Source organism: Anoplopoma fimbria, chromosome 5, assembly GCF_027596085.1.
Source record: "Anoplopoma fimbria isolate UVic2021 breed Golden Eagle Sablefish chromosome 5, Afim_UVic_2022, whole genome shotgun sequence".
NCBI lineage: Eukaryota > Metazoa > Chordata > Actinopteri > Perciformes > Anoplopomatidae > Anoplopoma > Anoplopoma fimbria.
The window spans coordinates 9,100,584-9,121,788 of record NC_072453.1 but is presented as its reverse complement, the minus strand read 5'-3'; the positions used below and the strand labels follow the sequence as shown (position 1 = coordinate 9,121,788).

At 38.7% G+C, this 21,205-nt stretch overlaps 3 protein-coding genes across 5 annotated transcripts; 2 read left to right on the top strand and 1 right to left on the bottom strand.

Annotated features, from left to right (window-relative positions):
• Positions 1-1,782: 1,782 nt before the first annotated feature.
• LOC129091795 (chromobox protein homolog 1-like) lies at positions 1,783-3,458 on the top strand. The gene is made up of 3 exons (XM_054599490.1): positions 1,783-2,168; positions 3,127-3,221; positions 3,314-3,458. The coding sequence occupies exons 1-3, from the start codon at positions 1,941-1,943 to the stop codon at positions 3,456-3,458; spliced, it is 468 nt and encodes a 155-aa protein (XP_054455465.1). The 5' UTR covers positions 1,783-1,940.
• A 1,459-nt stretch (positions 3,459-4,917) lies between these two features.
• LOC129091565 (chromobox protein homolog 1-like) lies at positions 4,918-9,819 on the top strand. Its single transcript, XM_054599239.1, has 6 exons — positions 4,918-4,995; positions 6,935-7,016; positions 7,326-7,494; positions 7,617-7,770; positions 9,416-9,510; positions 9,678-9,819. Exons 2-6 carry the CDS (start codon positions 6,962-6,964, stop codon positions 9,817-9,819), a joined length of 615 nt encoding a protein of 204 aa, XP_054455214.1. The 5' UTR covers positions 4,918-4,995; positions 6,935-6,961.
• A 949-nt stretch (positions 9,820-10,768) lies between these two features.
• Positions 10,769-19,214, bottom strand: nfe2l1b (nfe2 like bZIP transcription factor 1b). 3 transcript variants are annotated; one of them, XM_054599333.1, is made up of 6 exons: positions 18,970-19,214; positions 17,235-18,048; positions 15,991-16,212; positions 14,740-14,829; positions 14,464-14,619; positions 10,769-14,302 (listed from the first exon to the last, which is right to left on the bottom strand). In XM_054599333.1, exons 2-6 carry the CDS (start codon positions 17,790-17,792, stop codon positions 12,926-12,928), a joined length of 2,403 nt encoding a protein of 800 aa, XP_054455308.1. In that variant the 5' UTR covers positions 17,793-18,048; positions 18,970-19,214; the 3' UTR covers positions 10,769-12,925. The 3 variants fall into 3 exon arrangements, with proteins under 3 accessions (XP_054455308.1, XP_054455309.1, XP_054455310.1); XM_054599334.1 differs by lacking the exon at positions 18,970-19,214 and adding an exon at positions 18,145-18,213; XM_054599335.1 differs by lacking the exon at positions 14,740-14,829.
• Positions 19,215-21,205: the final 1,991 nt, after the last annotated feature.

Here is a 21,205-nt window from a genome sequence, read left to right as displayed (position 1 = left end):
TTACTAATCCTCAAATATTGGCACATTTGACTTTTCAATAACACAAAATTGATTGATGATTCTAAATATTTATGTCATTGCTATATGATAAATGTAAATCGATTCATTTGTTGACTACTAAATAGAAAATAATTGATTTGTGTCTCTCTGGTTGTACGGATTTCTGCAAATATCTACACATGCAAATAACCTGCCAAGTACTTCCTTTTTTTCTTCTTCGGTGTTAAGTGGCAGCTTAAAGATTTAGTACCGCCATCTATTGAACCAAAGTGTGTAGCAGTGGATATAACAGGAAAATAAATAAATAAATTCTCTCAATTTTTCCTGCTGCTCTTAGGTTATCCCACCAAGTACTTCTTAGAACTATTGAAAGCATACCTGAATCATGTGACAATCAAGCATCTTGAACTTCCGTGGACGCGACTCTCTCTTTATACGGCTCTGTGTATGAGAGACGCGATTGGTTAGGATCAACCGCAGCTGGGCTCTGCGTGCTGGATGCTGCATGAAGCCTTCAAACGCTGCATGAAGGATGGAGGAAGGTTTTCAACCAGACTCTTCTTCACTTCACCCTGGAGCCAACCAGTCCAGCGACACTCTGCTAATGCAACTCAAACTGTGTAAGTTTAACACACTAACAAATATCAATAAAACTGTTAATAACATTTATTTTTATATGCATCATAAGGAATGTAAACAGAAGCAACAAAACAATTATCTGGGCAGATAATATGGCCGACATCTTCACTTTAAAAAAAACATGAGGACATCAATCAACTTTTGACTGGGCTTTCTAATGAATAAAAACAATATATATATATATCTTTTTTACACTGTGCACTTCTTCAACCACTGAAAGTACCCGACATATACAATGTAGTACAATATGATAAATGTTGACTATAGATAGATGTGGGGAAAAAGGTTCATAATTAATAAATACTGTAAGTCTGTATTGCCCTTATTTAATATGTAAATAATAATACATTTTTTTCTTCATATATTATAATTGTTATGAATTGTTATATTATAAAAACTATAACAATCCTAACAATTATGATATATGAAAAAATATATATATATTTTTTTATAGTAATATATATATATATATATATATAAAATGTGTTTGTGGCAAAAACTGCAGTTCCTCAAATGACCACTTGAGGCTCCAAAGTGACTCATTCTCCATAGACCTCTATGTTAAAATGATATATAGATATAAACATATTTACCCCCTTGTACAAAAACTGTGTTGGTCTCTATAATATCCCAATTCATGACAACTGTACAGGGGGTGGATTTATATACAACCCACTCGTTTAAATAATATTAGGGCTTCAATTAAGCATAATTGGGGGCGTGGCCACTTTAAGTGACAGGTGGGTGCTATCTCAGGTTAGCTGCTAGCTTTCTGCTCTGCTACACCACCTCAGCTCCGGTTAGGCTTTTGTGACTGTCAAGATGACGACCACCATAACTTTATTTATTTATTTTATTGAAAAAATTGTCAATAAGAAACAGAACAATGCATCAATTAAAACTAACATGCCAGAGGGTCAACCCTGTAGGATAAGAAAGACAGACAGAAATAAAAGCATACTTTTTTTTTGTTGAAAAAATTTAATAAATAATTAGACATTAAGGCACACATTTTGATTGTGTAATTACATACATATATCACAGGCAATGCATGTGTTTTTTATGTCCTTTCTGTTGGTACAGCATTGAATCGTTTTTATGAAGCATTCAAACTTTTTGTAAAAAACACAAAAAATAGGCATTTGGCTAATAAACGTACACTTATGTATATAAACTTTGGCAAAAATAATCAATGAATGATAAAAGCATTTCCCTCAAATGTTCTGTCATAGGTTTAGGATTCTAAGAGGCTAATCTCTGGTTATCTAATCTTGTTGCAGACCACCTTTGCGGATGCTAACATGCCCAAAGATAGCCGTGCCAGGCGGGAGCGGCTGCGAGAGGCCAGGCGGCGTGAGCGGGCTGCTGAGTCAGACGAAGCACGAACGGCACGCTTGGCCAGCAACGCCGCTCGCATGGCTAACATGAGGGCGAGGGAAACGCCGGAGATGAGAGCCGAGCGTCTGGCAAGAGACGCTGCAAGAACCCGCTACATGAGGAGGAGAGGAAAGGATTCTACTGCAACTCTGGTAAGATTGACCTTTTGACCCTCAATCCCACCACCGCCTCCAGATGATGTTATTGTTTAGGGATGCAACAGATCGTAAGACTACTTATAATACTGATCTTAAGACTACTTATAATACATAAATAAAACTAATAATGCCCAAAAAAATGTATATAAAAACCCCCAGTATTTTATGTTCTAATCCTCAAATAATGACAAAAATAAAGTAAAAGGATTGTGTTCAAAATTTTTGATGGTTTACACTAACTTATGGATCATAAACAATTCGCCATTTGTATCAATGGCAAAATATGTTTTTGGGCATCTTTGAACTTTTTTGCCGCTGATACCAATTTCTGATTGTCGATGATCCATAAATCAGTGTAAACTTATTTATTTGCATAAAAGGATTAGGAAATAAAATATTGTACTATATTGATAGAAAAATCTTGGCATGAGTAGTTTTGATTATGAATGAAATATTGCATTTCATAACATGTCATAAATCCCTCTCTGATATCTATGTTATATTGCTGTGAAAACATCTCTTTTAAACAACTGTAGTTAATCAAGTTTCTCGCCAAAACTACATTTTACAAGATTACATTGAACACATCATGATAATGTTATAAATGACCCTTTGCCCAATACTCATTTTTACTGAACAGAGCCTGAACGCATCATAATGATAATGTAACTTAATAGAAAAGTGTAAGCAACACTGTGGTTGTCATATATAAAAACCTCATTGAACTACGATAGCATATTATTTAGTACTCGGATGCCGAGGTGCCCTTGAGCAAGGCACTAAACCCCCAAACTGCTCCCCAAGCAGCTTTATAGTAGCTGTCCAATGCTTCTTATACTAGGAGGGGTTAAAGGCAGAGGCTGAATTCTACTGTGTTCTGTGCTATGTAGAAATGCATGACAATAAAAGGTGATTTACATTGACATTTGTTTTTCTGTTGTTTGATCCTCAGACAGAGAAGCTTCAGGGTTTTGCTCGAGGGCTGGATCCAGAACGGATCATTGATGCCAACGATTCCTCTGGAGAACTCATGTTCCTCATGAAATGGTTTGTGTGCACCATATAATGCGGGACAGCTGTTTGAAACTTGTTGAAAGCCAAATGCAAGTCAGTTGAAATAGTTTTTGTTTTGATCGCAGGAAAAACTCTGATGAAGCTGACCTGGTGCCGGCGAAGGAGGCCAACGTGAAGTGTCCGCAGGTGGTCATCTCGTTCTACGAACAGAGACTCGCTTTGCACTCACATCTCATTGCAGACGTTAAAAAGGATGAGAAAAAAAACTGACGCAGAAAATAAGCTGTAGTTTTGAACTTCATTGTACTTTTTTGGAGGGTCGGGAGGGGGGACGGCGGAGACGAGTAGGACACCTTTGGACTCATTTGTCTTGGTGTAGTATCACTCATTTGATTCTACTTTCATCTGGATATAATCTAAGTTTATATATGCTTCAAGTTTGCTGAAAGAAACCCAACAGGAATATAAAACGCAGTGTTTATTATCAGAATCGACTCCTTCATCTTGCTATGACATTGTATCAGTGAGCTGATGTTTATGCCTATTTTCACCTTGTTCATTGGTGCTTTTGATGGTAAATCAAGTGTTTTCCTTAGGACTTGTTACAAACCCTTTTCAGTGATTCATTTAGTTGTTTTATTTTCATTGTCACGTCTTGCTGGTTGGTTTTGGAGAATAAAGCACTTTTCGTAACTCTGCTGGCGTCTACATATATAGATATGTATGTGTGTATATATATTTGTGTGTCTTTTACAATTATATTGTCACTTTACCTTCATATGCTTTTACATCTTTCATGGAGAGAATAAGGTGTGTGTGTGTGTGTGTGTGTGTGTGTGTGTGTGTGTGTGTGTGTGTGTGTGTATGTATATATGTGTGTGTATATATACGTGTATATGTGTGTGTGTATGTACAGTACCAGTCAAAAGTTTGGACACACCTTCTCATTCAACTACTTTGAAGAATCTAAAATATAAAACATATTCTGGTTTGTTGAGCATTTGTTTGTTTACCACATAATTCCATTTGTGTTCCTTCATAGTTTGGATGTCTTCAATATTAATCTACAATGTAGAAAAAAATAAAAATAAAGAAAAAACATTGAATGAGAAGGTGTGTCCAAACTTTTGACTGGTACTGTATGTATATATGTGTATATGTATGTGTATATATATATATATGTGTGTGTATGTATGTGTGTATATATATATATATGTGTGTGTGTGTATGTATATATATATATATATATGTGTGTGTGTGTGTGTGTGTGTGTATATGTATATACACACATACACACATTTGTTTTCTCCATGAGAGAAGTAAAAGTACATAAAGGTAAATTGACTATATAAGACGAAAAGGGTTTTAGTGTATTTTCAGGGATTAATTCATATTTAATTAATTATTTAAATTATTTTTAAGGGGTCCTTCTGTCAAAATGTTGGGTAAATTAAGTATTGTTATATCAACATTTTATCTTCTTTATTTCTAAACTGTCTCCATCAATAGGAGCCCCTTCCATTGATCCAGTCCGCCGTTTGCTCTCTCTCTCTGCAGCAACAGATCTATACATCACATGCACGCGTAACGAGCGGCTGTGAACACCCCGGTGAGTAAACACATACACCTTGTGAATCCGTGAACGAGCCTCTGGTCTTCTTCTGACGTCACACCAGACGAATGGGTCTCTCCGAGCTCTGTGTTTACAACAAACCATCACAAACGGAGACGTGCTCTTAAAGGCTGTCGGGTTGTTTAAAGTCGGTTCGGGTGGAAGTTTAAAAAATAAATACATTTTAAATCATAGGTGAGTTTTTTTTTTTTTTTTTTCATAAATCTTGCATCCTCCCATTTAAACCTGTTGTTTCTATATTTATTATGCACGAAGCTGTTAATGTGCATGTTTTCAATGGGGGATGGAAAAAAAGCATGAAGTTTCCATCACAAAAGCAACATGGAGGAGACACCATGCAGCTGCACACTGTGGGTCTCTGTGCATGATGACGTCAGCAACAACCCTCCTAAATGAACTGTCATTTTTTACCACTGTATTGTTTATTAAAAGTATTTAAGTTATATGTCTTTGGCCCTAAGCTCTGCATGTTTTTTAACGTTACATGACGCTGAACCGCCGCCAGGTGTTGCACAGCTCCTGTACACTGATGGTGACACGTGCAGGCTCAGCCACCGCTGTATTATTATTATAATGTATTATTATTATTATTATAATAATGTATTATTATTATATTATAATGTATTATTATTATTATTATTATAATAATGTATTATTATTATATTATAATGTATTATTATGTATTATTTTTATTATAATTATTATAATGTATTATTATTATAATGTATTATTATTATAATGTATTATTATTATAATAATGTATTATTATATTATGATGTATTATTATTATTATGTATTATTTTTATTATAATTATTATAATGTATTATTATTATAATGTATTATTATAATAATGTATTATTATTATAATGTATTATTATTATTATTAGTAATGTATTATTATTATTATGTATTATTATTATTAGTAGTATTATTATTATTATAATGTATTATTAGTAGTAGTAGTATTGTTATAATGTATTATAATGTATTATTATTATAATGTATTATTATTATGATGATGTATTATTATTATTATGATGTATTATTATGTATTATTATTATTATAATGTATTAGTATTATGTATTATTTTTATTATTATCCAAATGTATTATTATTATAACGTATTATTATTATTATGTATTATTTTTATTATCCAAATGTATTATTATTATAACGTATTATTATTATGTATTATTATTATTATTATTATAATGCATTATTATTATTATTATTATTAATACATGAGTGAAGAGATGTTGTTAAAGGTGACATGTAACACAGCTGGTAAGGGACATTTTTATTCACTTGCAACATTAACCTCCCTAAGAGACAGTGGTGGAATGTAACTAAGTACATTTACTTATGTGCTCATGTAACGCATACTTTACTACTTTTGTCTTTTATTTAAATGCCTTTTTTATTTTTACTCCATTACATCTCAGAGGAAACTATTGAACTTTTCAATGCACTGTATTTATCTTACAGATTTAGTTACTTTCAAAATAAGAGCTTTTCACATATGATGGGCTCTGCAAAATTTACATGGCATTTTTCACTTTTTAAAAAAAAAATCAAACAAATCGATTAATGAATAAAATAAGCAGCAGATGAATCCATGACTATAATAGTTAATAAATGAGCTCCACCTCAACAAACTAAAACGGTAAAAACCTGCTTTAACATAAATGTATAATTCATAAAATACTTTTATATGTTATATAATTAGATTAACAGTCACAGGGGACCTTTTTCTACATTGAGTACCTCACCTGTAAGTAACATTTTCAATGCTGGACTTCTACTTGTAACTGAGTATTTTTACCATGTTGTATTAGTACTTTTACTCGAGTAAATAATCTGAATACTTCCTTAAGAGATCCAATGAGTTTTCACCATGTAAGGTGATGGTACATGAGTAACTTTAGGCAATGCAGTGTCGGCACTTTGAAACATAAATCTATAAGAAATAAAAAATCTAAAAAGAGATAATTGTCTCAAACTTTTAGCCTTGTATCTTCTCAATAAATCCCATTCTCCATTGTTGTTTTCTCCTCTCCACCATATTGATTCCCGTCTTTCTTCCATCATGCAACAATCTTGCCGTTGACCAGGAACCTGCTGGTTCCCAGGTCTACCTGATGAGTATGAGCCTGACTACAGAGCCCTCTAACGATGTTCCCGCTGTTACAGAAGGTTTTAATGCATCATTATTTTCCAACATATAAATGTCTATCGCTTTGTCCTTGTGCAGTCAGGTGTGCGTACAAGAGTCAAAGAATGAATAAAGTTGTGTGTGTTGAATAAAGTGCGCTGTAAATGTTTGTAACCCATTTTGAAACTGCACTCAGCAGAAAGATTAAACGTCCATTTGTGAAAAAAGCCAAACACGTGAACATCTTAAACTCTGAATATTAACATTTTGAGTTTTCAAGGCTCAGCGGCCATTTAAAAAGGGCGGAGTCGTCTTCAGGATCAGTAACAATCTGCTGTATTCTAACCCAGCAGAGCCAGAGAGCAAAATGACCACCGTCGAGAAGAAGGACAAGAAGCCAGAGGAAGTGGTGGAGGAAGAGGAGGAGGAGGAGGAAGAATACGTGGTGGAGAGGGTCCTGAATCGGCGGGTGGTGAAAGGGAGAGTAGAGTATCTCCTCAAGTGGAAAGGCTTCTCTGAGTGAGTGTCACTGTCTTTTCTCACGTCATTATTTGATTTATACAGCCCCATAATTTAAATATACCGACCTATTTAATGGGTGACTAAGTTATTAATCAAATACTGTATTTATGTGTCTGCAGGGAAGACAACACGTGGGAGCCAGATGACAATCTGGACTGTCCAGATCTGATCGCAGAATTCCTGCAGTCCCAGAAATCAGCACACGACGGAAAGAGGAAGGCGGCCGGAGACGCAGATGGAGACGAAAGTAAAACAAAGAAGAAAAAAGACGACGTAAGTCACCAACTCTGTGTTTTGTTGATTATATTGTCTCAGGTGAGTGATTGCAAGATTCCCTTTTCTTGTAAGTGCACCAAGCTGACCTCAAAGAAGCAGCAAAGATGGATTTATTCTTCACAACATACCTTCTGTAAAAAAGTTGCAATTGAACACACCACAAAGACAACAGCCAACGGCCAGCTGACCACCGACATGAGGACACAACTGGTCAGTAGTCGGTTAACCAACTGTGAGAAGAGAAACCAAACAAAAAAATCTAATATTTTGACACCAGTATGAATCAGATAAAATATATGTAATATGTCTAAAATGTAATAATAATATGTCTAATAAAAAAAAGTTATAACTGGCATTGTTGAGCTGTTTTCTTTGCTTTGGTGTTGTCTTTTGATCCACATTTTCTGCTTTTGAGTTGCATCAATTACTTGCGTCAGTCTGACTGCCACATCACTTGTGTTTATTCGTGTCATCGTAATAAACCGATAAAAAAGATGCTAAAATAACAAAGTGATGATGTAGATTTGAAAAAAAGTCTGAATTCATGCTTTGCCAGGTCTGTACGCAAGATAACAAGTTATCATCTTGTAAAATGCTTGTTTTCTGAATGGAGTTTGGGCCGATCAGTGCTAGGCTATGCTAACATTGTAGCTGCTCCATCAACACTCAAAATAACGTCATCTAGGCATGAATACCGCATGGACGTTATTGTTTATACCATAGACAGTCAACAGATTATACATCTATATTTATACACAGTTTTTTCCAGTCTCTGTACAAATATGATGTACTATTGTATTACTGAGAAGGACTAAAGACACCTTAAATATTTGTTTTAATCCATTTCAAAAGTTACAAAAGAGGTCTTTTTGCATTTGGTGTGAAAAAAACATGAAAAACTTTGTGTTTTTGGAAAACCACACAACATGCTGACCATAAAACAGGGTGCTGGTTTCACAACCATATTGGACTTCAAGAGCTTCTTACTTTGGGATCAATCAACCAATTCCAGACTTTCCACCCCCTCCCTCCTACACATGAAGGATACCCTCTTTGTGGTCACAAGGTCAAATAGTTGGACTTCACCGCTCTTGCAGACTCGTTCCCAGGAAGTCTGTGAGTCTCTAGTAGAGTCCAAATCCACAATATTTAACCCCTTAAATATTGTACCAAGATGTAGAGCTGAAGATGATTAAGTTGATCGACAGAAAGCTGATCTGCAGGTTAGAGTTTTAGTAATTGAATAATCATATTAGAAATTGTCAAACATTTGCTGTTTCCAGCTTCTAAAAAGTTAGGATTTGATGCTTTTCTGTGTCGTACATGACAGTAAACTGAATGTCTTCAAGGTTTTTAGACTGTTGTACGGACAAAGCAAGACATTTCAAATAGTCACCTTGGGCCATTTTATTGATAGAACAATTAATTGCTAAAGAAAATAGTTGTTTGTTGCAGCTCTTACATATATTTGAAAGAAAACCTAAATCCATAAATGTGAAATCACATGCTTTGTGGCATTCTGTTTGTCTGGTTTTGTGTTGAAATTCAGATAGGAACTTTGACATATTGTGGGTAGTTGGTATTCATGCTGAAACGTTGTTTTGTGCTTGATTGAAGTTGTGTTTTGTTGTTTGATCCTCAGACAGAGAAGCTCCGGGGTTTTGCTCGAGGTCTGGATCCAGAACGGATCATTGGCGCCACAGATTCCACAGGAGAACTTATGTTCCTCATGAAATGGTTTGTATGCACTGTTTAGCAATGTAACAGCTGGACAGCCGTTTAAATCGGCACATTAGTGACTGACTAACTGCTTCTGTTGTTGATGAATTTACTGCGTCATTAAGTATTTGTCGGTATGCGCCAAATGTTATATCAGTTAAATTTGTTTTGGTGTTGGATCGCAGGAAAAACTCAGACGAAGCTGACCTGGTGCTGGCGAAAGAGGCCAACGTGAAGTGTCCGCAGGTGGTCATCTCCTTCTACGAGGAGAGACTCACTTGGCACTCGTATCCAACGGAAGACGAGAAAAAAGACGACAAAAACTAATGCAAGGCGGTAAAGAAAGAAGCTGTAGTTTTGAATTTCATTGTACTTTTCCAGAGGGGTTTTTGGAGACAAGCAGGACACCTTTGGACTCATTCGTCGTGGTGTATATTCTACTTTCATCTGGATATATTCTAACTCTATATATGCTTCAGGTTTGCTTGATGAAACCCAAACGGAATGTAAAACGCAGTGTTCACTTTCAGTTTTGACTCCAGTTTCTCGGCCGCTTCGGTATCAGTTTCTCTCCATATTTGGTCCAGAGCTCCGTCATCTTGCTTTGACATTGTTTCAGTGAGGTGGTGTTTTTATTTCATTATTGTGCCTTTTAAAAAAAAGAATTTGGTTCATTGGTGCTTTTAAAAGGTCAAAACTCTGTCCATCCTAGCTGCTTGGTGTACGGTTACCAACCCTTTTCAGTGATTCATTTAGTCATTGGTATTCTTTGTGGACTTTTCCCCATTGTCACGTCTTGCTTGTCGGTTTTGGAGAATAAACCACTTTTTGTTACTTTGCTGTTTAAACTGGTTTCACTTTAAATAACACTGGATTATTATCTAGCAGGGCTGCAACTAATGAATGAATGTTAGTTTAATTAATCCTACAATAATTTTACCCAGCCAAAGTTTAAGTCATCAAATCTCCTATTTGGTTTCACCAACATTAAAAAAAAAGTAAAAGCTGCAAATTCTCACTTTTAAACCCGACAACAAATGTTTGGTATTTCTTGCAAGAAAAACGATGGATTACAAAAGTACTTGGCAATTCCTTTTCCGTAAATTGACTAATCATTGAAGCTTCGTCACCTAGTTTCGGTTGTTATTAAGTTTTGCAAATTAAAACCTGGAACCCCTCAACATCTAAATGAACAAACCTGCTTTTTTGAGCCCCAGTCTAACAGAATAACTAACACCATTCATGACAACTAGAACACAAGAGTCACGGGTGAAAATAAAAACACTTTATTAATCAATAAAAACAATTCTTGATTGCCGGCAAATATCTCAAAACAAGAAGGGAACTACATCCAAACTGAAAGCAGAGGGCGAGACCGTCATGGAGACATTCGACAAACTACATAAATCATGACAAACACAAACATGAAAATATTTACATAACAAGACAGACAAAAAAAAAGTGCTCTAAGTAGTAGCAGAACTAAATAGTCGGTGTCGCACAGAAGTCAATGTTAACCAGAGTTTCATGCCTGAATATCACATTTAATGAGGACATTTCTCCTTTCCAAAAACATTTTTTTCTGACATCATCTTAATGTTGCGGGTTCTGTTCTGCTCTCATTAATATTCTAGCCTAACCGCCATCGCAGCTGCAACGACCGACACTTTTTTTTCTGTTTTTAAGAGGGCGATGTCACACGTACCGACAAAACTTCATTCAGATAGACAAGTAATAGCACTTCTACTCCGAGAACGTCTCCCTCCAGTTCTCAAAACATTTAAAGTGAGAGATAATGAGATTGTGAAATAAAGGCATTTCAAATTTAAAGTGGCCACACACACACACACACACACACACACACACACACACACACAATGTCATTTCACGCATTCAAATAACTTTTTTTTTATCTCATGTAACAACTTGGCTCACTTTGTTATCGACACACAAAAAACTTCCCATAGGACCCATAATAATTAAGCCAACACGTCGGCTTTACAGCAGTTTAAAAAAAACAACCTCAAGTGGTTTTCAGTTGGGGAACGTTGGCAAATAAGTTAATTAAAAGGGATTTCGCTAAACCACAGCGAGACGGTTTTAAATTGGCGCTTTTGAACGAGGCGTCTAAGAGGAAATAAAAAAACGCCAAATGATGCATATCTCTGATCTGTGACGGCCTCAACTCCCGGCCCGTCACAGCAACTTCCTCTTACGATTACAGGCTCAGCGTGACGTTTAAAAAAACCATAAAATAAATAAACAGAAAGAGTGTAGTCTTTTACATAAAGCTGATGTGGCTAGACCTATAACCTTGCTTATACTACAGATTATGAACAGTTAATAAGAGCCTTTTCCTAAACGCAGCTCCCGTATTTAAACCTGCAGCGAAGGAATAGCGACAGACACGGCAAAATGCATATAGCCAAGCCTTTTAAAAGACAAATTACAGTGCTATGTATAATTTATAAGGAAGTTGATACATTTTGCAATGCGGTGTGCCTCCTCCCTAAGACATCCATCTGATCCTCTTGCAGGACTTCACATCCGGGCCTCTTTTTTTTTTAGCAGCGGCCAGCCCGGGGAACGCTCATCCTCTGACTCTTTCTCGTCTCAAACATCCTCCCTCCACACATCAATCTCTTCAGGGCCTTTTCTACGCTCAGACAAGCCGCCAACAGGCCGACTCATAAAACTGGAACTTGCGATACACAAACCACGTCAGAACTGGAGTCCAGTGTTTTGAGCGTTTAAGGTGATCAAGTGCACCACACGACCTTTGGTTAGTAAAGGTGTTAATGGCATCCTAAAATGATGGACTTCCTTTTAGCCTTTGGTAAACTGAACTCTCACAACCATAGATGCTGTTCTTTGCCTAAAAATGTGCAACTTAAAAGCCTCAGTGACAAACATCACTAAACGTCTCCGGGGTGGGATGTGTGATCTGTCCTTTAAAACTTTCGGTGCATAGGTATCCCAACCGTCCTGGTCGACAGTGTTCTTTTACTCCCACTTTTTCTCGTTACTAGTCCCCTCGTTTCCCCCTACGAATCTTCTCCGTCCTCAGCGGTTTGATGCAGAAGGATCAAGAGCGGCTAATTTTTTTTCCTAATAGCTCATTTTATGTCCTTTCACGTCCCTCGTCTCCTCGCTTACTGTTTCCCCCCCCTCCCCCCGTCTAAATAATGAAATATCAGTACTCAAACGAGGAGCTACTTCTGCTTCAAAGTTGTTTCCAGGGAAAAAAATGTAGGAACAGAATGAAAGGGGAGAAACTAATGCAGGAAGAGTAGTCAACAATGCCATTTTTCTACTCACCAGAATCTTCTTAAAGGAAAAAGGGACATCTCTCTTGCATCTGCAGAAATCTTTCTTATTGATTTAGCAAAGTGATAGAATAAACAGCAGTTTGCACCACCCTCCCCAACCCCCCTCACTTCTTTTTGTCTTTTTGTTTTTTCTCGGGCTTGCGGTTCTGCTCGGCGGTCGTCACGCCGCGGGGCATGATGAGCACGCTGCCGTCGGCGCTGTACTGGAGCGAGTACTCACTGGGGGGGTAGGGCCGGCCCTCCTCGTCCCGGAGCTGAGTGAACACCTCCTGGTACAGACTCTGCATCTTCTGCTTCATCTGCCGGATGGAGCGGATGAACTCCATCTTCTCCTTCAGCAGGCGGGCCTTGTCGCGCCTCAGGTCATGGACGCCCTGCTCCAGGTTGATGATGGTGTCCAGCTTGCGCTTGCGGCAGTTCTGGGCCGCCATCTTGTTCTTGCCACGCCTGCGGATGTCGCGGATGAGTGCCAGCTGGCCCTCGCTCAGGTGGTGCTTGGCCAGGAGCTCGTTGAACTCCTCCACGGGCAGGTTGATGATCTTCTCGTTGGTGAAGGGGATCTTCATCGCCCGTGCTCGGCGTTCGTCGCGACTCGCGTGCTTGTCGAGCAGATCCTGAGCGGGCTGGAGCTTTGAGTGTTTGTCGCGGACGCTCTTCTTCCCGGTGGAAATGGGGAGCTCCGGATGCTCGTCGAAGGCGGAGGAGAGCGGCAGGTTGTAAGTGTGATTGTGGCCGATGCTGCCGAGCTGAGGGAGGCCGTGGAACTGGGAGGGGTCCTGGTAGCTCATACGGCAGAGCTTACTATGCCCGGACTGATAACCGCCGACCGCGCCTTCCTCCGTCTCCGCAGTAGTAACCTCGGAGTCGGTGCTGTACCCCACCGCTCCCTCCTCGGAGAAGGTGGCAGACGTCGAAGACGAAGACGCTGCTGAAGAGCAGGACGTCTCGGAGCTGCTCGGGGAGGCCGGGCTGTGGCTGGAGTCCAGGGAAAGACCGGAATCCGAGTCGAGCTCATCCTCCAGCTGCGAAGCCTGGGCCTGGCTGAAGCCCTCCTCCATGGCGAGGTCCAGCAGGCTGATCTCGTCGAGCATGGACTCCTCCAGCAGGTTGCTGAATGGATCGGGCAGGATGGGCGTGGATGTGATGTTGGTACTGGTGCTGTTTATGTGTGGCGGGAGAAAGATCCCTGTCAAGTTAGTGGCTCCGAACGTGGAGTTGATGTTGCTGGAGTTGCTGGAGGAGAGTCTGAGCATGGTGGTTCTCGGGGTGATGGCGGTAGAGTCCAACTGGGGACTGAAAATCGTGGGGAAGTCTTGGCTGCAGCTGGGGAGGGAGGCCTGATGAAGGCTGACATCCTGGTTCACGGGCGTCGGGCGGGCAGAGATTTCAAAGTTTCCCGAGGCGTTCGACTCAGTTGTCCCACTTGTGCCACTGTCACTGCTGGAGTTGCTGTGCGGCGAAGTGATGTTGACTTCCATTGCCTTTGAACAGAAAGATTTTGTTAAAAATCAGACACTTTTCTCAAATTAAAAGCATATTTTAGAACGAAAATAAATCTGCTTTTTTATGGTTAATTATTTCACACTTTGATACAGTAAAGAAGCAGTTTTTGATACTTCTAAATATGAGTTTGTAGACGTACTTGTAGCTCCATGATGGCCATGATGTCTTGCCACTGCTGCTCCAGGTCTAACTGGGGCTCCTCTGGGGGCAGCGGTGGTGCCAGAGGGAGGCCCTGAGACGTAGAGGGAACTTCTTCATTGGAAACGCTTTCGGGGGTGACAACCGGGGCTGGAAACTATTTGAAAACATTACAAAAGACATTTCGACAACTTCACTGTAGTTTTTTTCCACAACAATGAAAAAACAAAAACTTGTAATACATGTGTGAAAACAAGTTTTTATTTTATTTTTTTACCTCAGATTCTTCTCCAAAAGGGAAAGTGGCCTCTAAAAGCCTCAAGCATTCTTGTAGAGACAAGGAAGTCTGTGAGCCAAGAACTGGAAGCTAAATAACAACAACAAAAGATAAACTGTTGTGATTAATTGGCCCTTTAAGGATGACCAGGAAGCTGAATGAAACGCTACAATGTTACAGCAGGCAAACTTTTAGTTAACCCTTTGCTTCTTACAGCTAGCTTTAGTCGCAGACTGCAGTTCTTAAGCTGTGTTAGTAGTTTATTTTGTTCGCTTTTGCGGTAAGAACCATTACATCTCCAGAGGTCCAAACACACTGAGACTAACTACCGGTGTCTACTTATAACATGATTGTGTGACCTGACCCACCGCCAACATGCTAACTGCCCCCTTCTGGTGCGGCATACTAATAGAAACACAAAAAATAAACAATATATGCTCCAACAAAAACCAATACAGTAAAACAGATTTATTATTTTAGGCCGCTTTCAGCCGGTTGCGGTTTATAAACACAACGTTCAAAGTTGACCCCTCTTCCCCGGGCTCAACAAAGGTTACGGTACCCGCCATTTTCATAGCTTCCTTTTGGATTCATGCTAATGATCTGGCACCTGGTCGATACGTTTTTATGATCCCTGCATATTCAGACACCGACACACACTTCTAGTTGGGTCATAGGTGATGATTAAGTTATGGTTATTTTGTACGAGTCTATGCATCCTACCCAATGCATACTTTACTGTTTAGCTACTGTGGTCAAGTCAGACCATTCTAACTAAATACTGTCACAAATACCAGCGCTGGATAAGCTTCACGTGTGTGCATTGGATGTTTACGAAGATTACTTTTAAACGTCATGAGGGCTAATGATTCTGAGTGACTGAACTGTTGGAGAAATTCTCTTGGGTGATAAAACCAGAAGTAAATTAAAGTGATTTATCTCATAAAAGCAACATCTCTACATCAACTGTCAGACTCAACTCATTGAGACACAACAGTGAGATGAAACTCTTCTATTCAAACTGAGCAATTTCTAAGACAAACATAATTTTTCAACAAATGGCGAAAGAGACTAAGTGGAAATGTCTCCAGATGAATACTAACTTATATTCAGCAGACAAAATCATCCTTTATCACTACTGTGCAGCTCCCAAGTTTCTATTTTCTTCTTATGTACTATTAGGACAGCTAAATGTACCACCTCCCTACTGGATGAAACACTAGGATAACGAGATCCATTTACTCTACCAACCTGCTCTGGAATACTCTCTCCCGTCTCCCCGTCCACGGGCTGAGCACCTTGCAAGTTCACTCCGTTTCTCCAGCTCTCTTGTTCCTCATTCCCGTCTTTGTTCTCATGTGGGTGGGGCTTCTCCTCCTCGCTCTCCTTCTGGCGGTTGCTGTAGTTGAACACTTCTCTTCCTGCACCGAGGTCGATGTCCTGTCTCCATAGGATGTCAATCAGGTCAATGTCCTGCAAAAGAATACATAGCAACCATTGAAAAATGGCCCTGTGTAGAGAAAAGTTACTTTAATAACCAGGTATCGTGTAGGCATTCAATGTATTGAACTAATACTGTAGCGAGGTATAAATGAACATATATGGGCCGTTTATGATGGAATAATTTACTTATTTATGACAATAAACTAGTATGTATAATGCTAATCTCTTATGCAAGTAGTTTTTGATCATCATTTCATAAGTGTGGCTAATTTTGGCGGATCATGCAACAGAAACATAGTCAGATGATGCAACCATGACAAAACACGTTGACATGGTGGTCATCATGTGATCAGATAGAAATCTTTGTGTGAGACATTACGTGAACGTTTTCTCAAAGAACAAAATTATAAATTAAAGAGAAAAATAACGACTAGCAACAATAAATCATACAGAGAAATGTTATTAAAATGTAACGAGTAAATGTAAAAAAAACTGAACTGATATTATGTTTTGTGCCATTTTAAGAGAGTGAATAAAGTTAGATGACCGTTTGGTGTGGATTTAAAAGTTGCACCCATGACAAGAATCACAGCTGTCATGAATGTGACTCAACTGGTTTTACTAAAAATATCCGACACTGATTAGAGACCAGGGCTGTGGACCATAAATGATACTGTCAAACCCATTTAAAACTCAGCGTATATCTTTGATTGTTTTTAGTCGTTGGGACTGACTGATAAAGTTGTTGTTTCTTAAGATATTTTTGGTGTACAAAATATATATTAGTTCTGCTACCATTTGTGGCTTATGATGCTACTTTGAAGATTTGTTTACCACTTAATGTGGCAACTCGAAAAAATTGTAAAATGTAAATCCACAACTAACACAAATTTCTAAACTGCTTAGTTTATTTCAACGTAAATACATTATTTAAATCCTGTTTGCCAATCAGTTTGTGAGACAGTATGTGAATGTGGTGACAACAAGCACCTGTCAAAAGGGGTTGTATGTCCCCTCCTTTTGACAGGTGCTGCTAAAACAAGCAGCGGTACCTCTTTGGTCAGGTCGTCATTGCCGTCCCTGCTGCCCTGCTCCTGGTTTCCCTCCGGGGCCACGGCTCCCAGGCTGTTGTCCGCTGCGTTCAGGTTGTACGTGGATTCAGGTGCTCCGCTTCCTCCCCTCATGGCCGGGGTAGCGTCAGGGTTGTTAACGTCCTCTAGGCCGCCCCCATTGTCCAGGGTGATGCTGGGGCTGGACTGGCTACCGGTGGACACCACAGTCTCAGAGTCTCGATGCACCAGCCAGGTGTTGAGCTCAGTACTGGGCACTGAGAGGCGATCCAGTTGGCGCACCTGGTTCAGCAGTCGCCGAGTCGTAAAGAACTGGTCCAGGTCCACGCTCTTTGGATGGATGCCATAGCCGTCCAGGGTGTTGCGCAGGTTGTGAAACTGGGTCTGGGTGTAGGCTGAGCTAGGGCCCAGGATGATCTCTCTCAGTGGGGGCAGCTGATTGCTTAGGTAGGTGTCAACATCCACCCGCACCCCAATGAGACTCAGAAGGATGGTGAACTGAATCAGGCCCTCTGTGAAGTATTTTTTCAGGTAAAGCATTTCTTTACAAAAGGAACAAAAGGTGGAAGTAAAAAATAAAAACAAAAACGGGGCCACCTAGCTCGGCTCGCTACTTCTGTACTTGTGCAAGAAGACAGAAGGGGATGCATGAGCATAAAAAAAAAGTGGTTAAAGAGAAGAGGGGGGGGGGAGGGTCTTCAACAGGATGCTGTGTGTTTAAAAAGGCATTTAATATCCAAGATGGGGTTTCCACTCTGACAGAGTCCAGTGTGTGCAGGTTTTCATCTTCCCATTCCTGATAAAAGTGAGAAATAACATTTTATTGCTCTACTTAACACAACAATAGTATCACACTGCTTTTAAAACTTAAAGAAACACAAGTCTTACCTACCTATATTTGCATTAAACCCATGTTAATGACTGACACAGACACACACACACACACACACACACACACACACACACACACTACTCCATCCTCCCAAAGTATGCAATGCCTTGTCGTTCTGCAGACTAGAGATGGTGAACACAGAGCTTTCGGCATCACCCCACCCTTGACAGGACAACTACTTCTCGTGGGTGCTGCTGAAGGTGAATGGGAGAGTCGAGAAGCCTCCCTCCCTCCTTTCCTCCCTCCTCCCTCCTGCACAGCTGCACCTATCTCCCTCCCTTGTGACGTTATCTCCATGCATGTGTGTTTTAAAACCCTTCTCCTGCTATTGCACATGCACAACCACGTTATTACGTCCTAACACAGCGTGCTGCCACGTTAGCCAGTTAGCTCGCATCTCTGTTTACCCTGCAAAACGTGTCAGATACACCTAGTAGCATCAAACAATCTCCCTAGCAACAAGTGGGGGGAAAAATGACGGACGGGCTGCGCGGCCAATCGCTGGGCTCCAACGCGGTGACGACACATGACTCCAGAAAGCCCCGACGAATAGGAATAGCGCGGGGGCGGGGCCTAGATAAAAGCTGCGCTGCTATTGGTCGACAGCGGCTGCACAGTCCTAGCCGTGTGAGCTAGTTAACCTGCTAACTCCCTTTAAGCATTCAACTACTTTTAAAAGTGACTTATGCACTAAACAAGACATGTCACTGCATCCAACCGTACCCACATAAATATCACTTATTTACCAAAGTGTCTGCTAACGTTATGAATCCCTGCAAGCATGGCCTCACGCGTTATTAAGCAGTTAATTCATTTAATACTCACGCATGATTTGGTCTTCATTCATGCCCCGCAAACACAACAACCACCACCGAATAGCAGCAATAAAGTCCCGTTTCATTAAAGGTTCCACTGTGTAGCCTGATATTGCGTTCTCCAGCCTTTCCTCATTGAATGGCCCACCATGACTTGCAGAATTGCTAGCTGGCCCGGCTAGCTTAGCATTGAGCGCCGCTTGACACCAAAACACGCTTTCACACTGCGCATGCGTAGAACATTCTAGCAGCCAGCTTTCATCACCCTGCAAAATCCCCTGCTTGTAATATTACACATTTATACCAATATAATCAGCTTTTAAAAAGACATGCATTGGCAAGCAGTGATGTCTGCTTTTATATGCAAAATAAATTTACAATTTTACTAAAAATTGTATTTGTTGCAGCAGAGGTGGAAGAAGTATTCAGATATTAAAAAAGTGGAATAATACTCATGCATTCAAAATGTAACTTAAGTAAAAGTATCAAAATATACAGTATCAGTCAAAAGTTTGGACACACCTTCTCATTCAACTTAAAATATAAAACATATTCTGGTTTGTTGAGCATTTGTTTGTTTACCACATAATTCCATATGTGTTCCTTCATAGTTTGGATGTCTTCAATATTAATTGTAATTGTACTTGTTACCGACCACCAGTGACCAATATAATCACATTTTAAAAAGACATTCATTGGCAAGCAGTGATGTCTGCTTTTATATGCAAAATAAATTTACAATTTTACTAAAAAAAAAAATGTATTTTGTTGTAGCAGAGGTGGAAGAAGTATTCAGATATTAAAAAAGTGGAGTAATACTGATGCATTCAAATTGTAACTTAAGTAAAAGTATCAAAATATACAGTATCAGTCAAAAGTTTGGACACTCCTCATTCAACTACTTTGAAGAATGTAAAATATAAAACATATTCTGGTTTGTTGAGCATTTGTTAATGCTCCATATGTGTTCCTTCATAGTTTGGATGTCTTCAATATTAATTGTAATTGTACTCAGTTACCTACCACCAATGACCAATATAATCACATTTTTAAAAGACATTCATTGGCAGACAGTGATTTTATATGCAAAATAAATTTACAATTTTACTAAAAAAAATAGTTGTATTTTGTTGTAGCAGAGGTGGAAGAAGTATTCAGATATTAAATACTCATGCATTCAAAATGTAACTTAAGTAGACAGTGATTTTATATGCAAAATAAATTTACAATTTTACTAAAAAAAAAAATGTATTTTGTTGTAGCAGAGGTGGAAGAAGTATTCAGATATTAAAAAAGTGGAGTAATACTGATGCATTCAAATTGTAACTTAAGTAAAAGTATCAAAATATACAGTATCAGTCAAAAGTTTGGACACTCCTCATTCAACTACTTTGAAGAATGTAAAATATAAAACATATTCTGGTTTGTTGAGCATTTGTTAATGCTCCATATGTGTTCCTTCATAGTTTGGATGTCTTCAATATTAATTGTACTTAGTTACCTACCACCAGTGACCAATATAATCAGCTTTTAAAAAGACATTCATTGGCAAGCAGTGATGTCTGCTTTTATATGCAAAATAAATTTACAATTTTACTAAAAAAGAAAATGTATTTTGTTGTAGCAGAGGTGGAAGAAGTATTCAGATATTAAAAAAGTGTAGTAATACTCATGCATTCAAAATGTAACTTAAGTAAAAGTATCAAAATATACAGTATCAGTCAAAAGTTTGGACACACCTTCTCATTCAATGGTTTTTATTTATTTTTCTACATTGTAGATTAATATTGAAGACATCCAAACTATGAAGGAACACATATGGAATTATGTGGTAAACAAACAAATGCTCAACAAACCAGAATATGTTTTATATTTTAGATTCTTCAAAGTAGTTGAATGAGAAGGTGTGTCCAAACTTTTGACTGGTACTGTACTTAAAGTACCAACAGTACTCATTATGCAGAATGGCCCATTTCAAGTTAAGATACATCATATTAAATTAGATTATAATTAATAATGCATAAATGTGTTCATCACTTAAATTATGCAGCTGGTAAATGTGGAGCTAATTATAATTATGTATGCATTGTTGGATAGCTTCACCTTTACCACTATATAATAATTTATCAGTTAAGATGTATCGATAATCTCAATCTGCAAAAATAGTGTTGTAAAAAGTATATTTGCACCCTAAAATGTAACAAAGTAAAACATAAAGAAGCATATAATGGAAATACAACTACCTC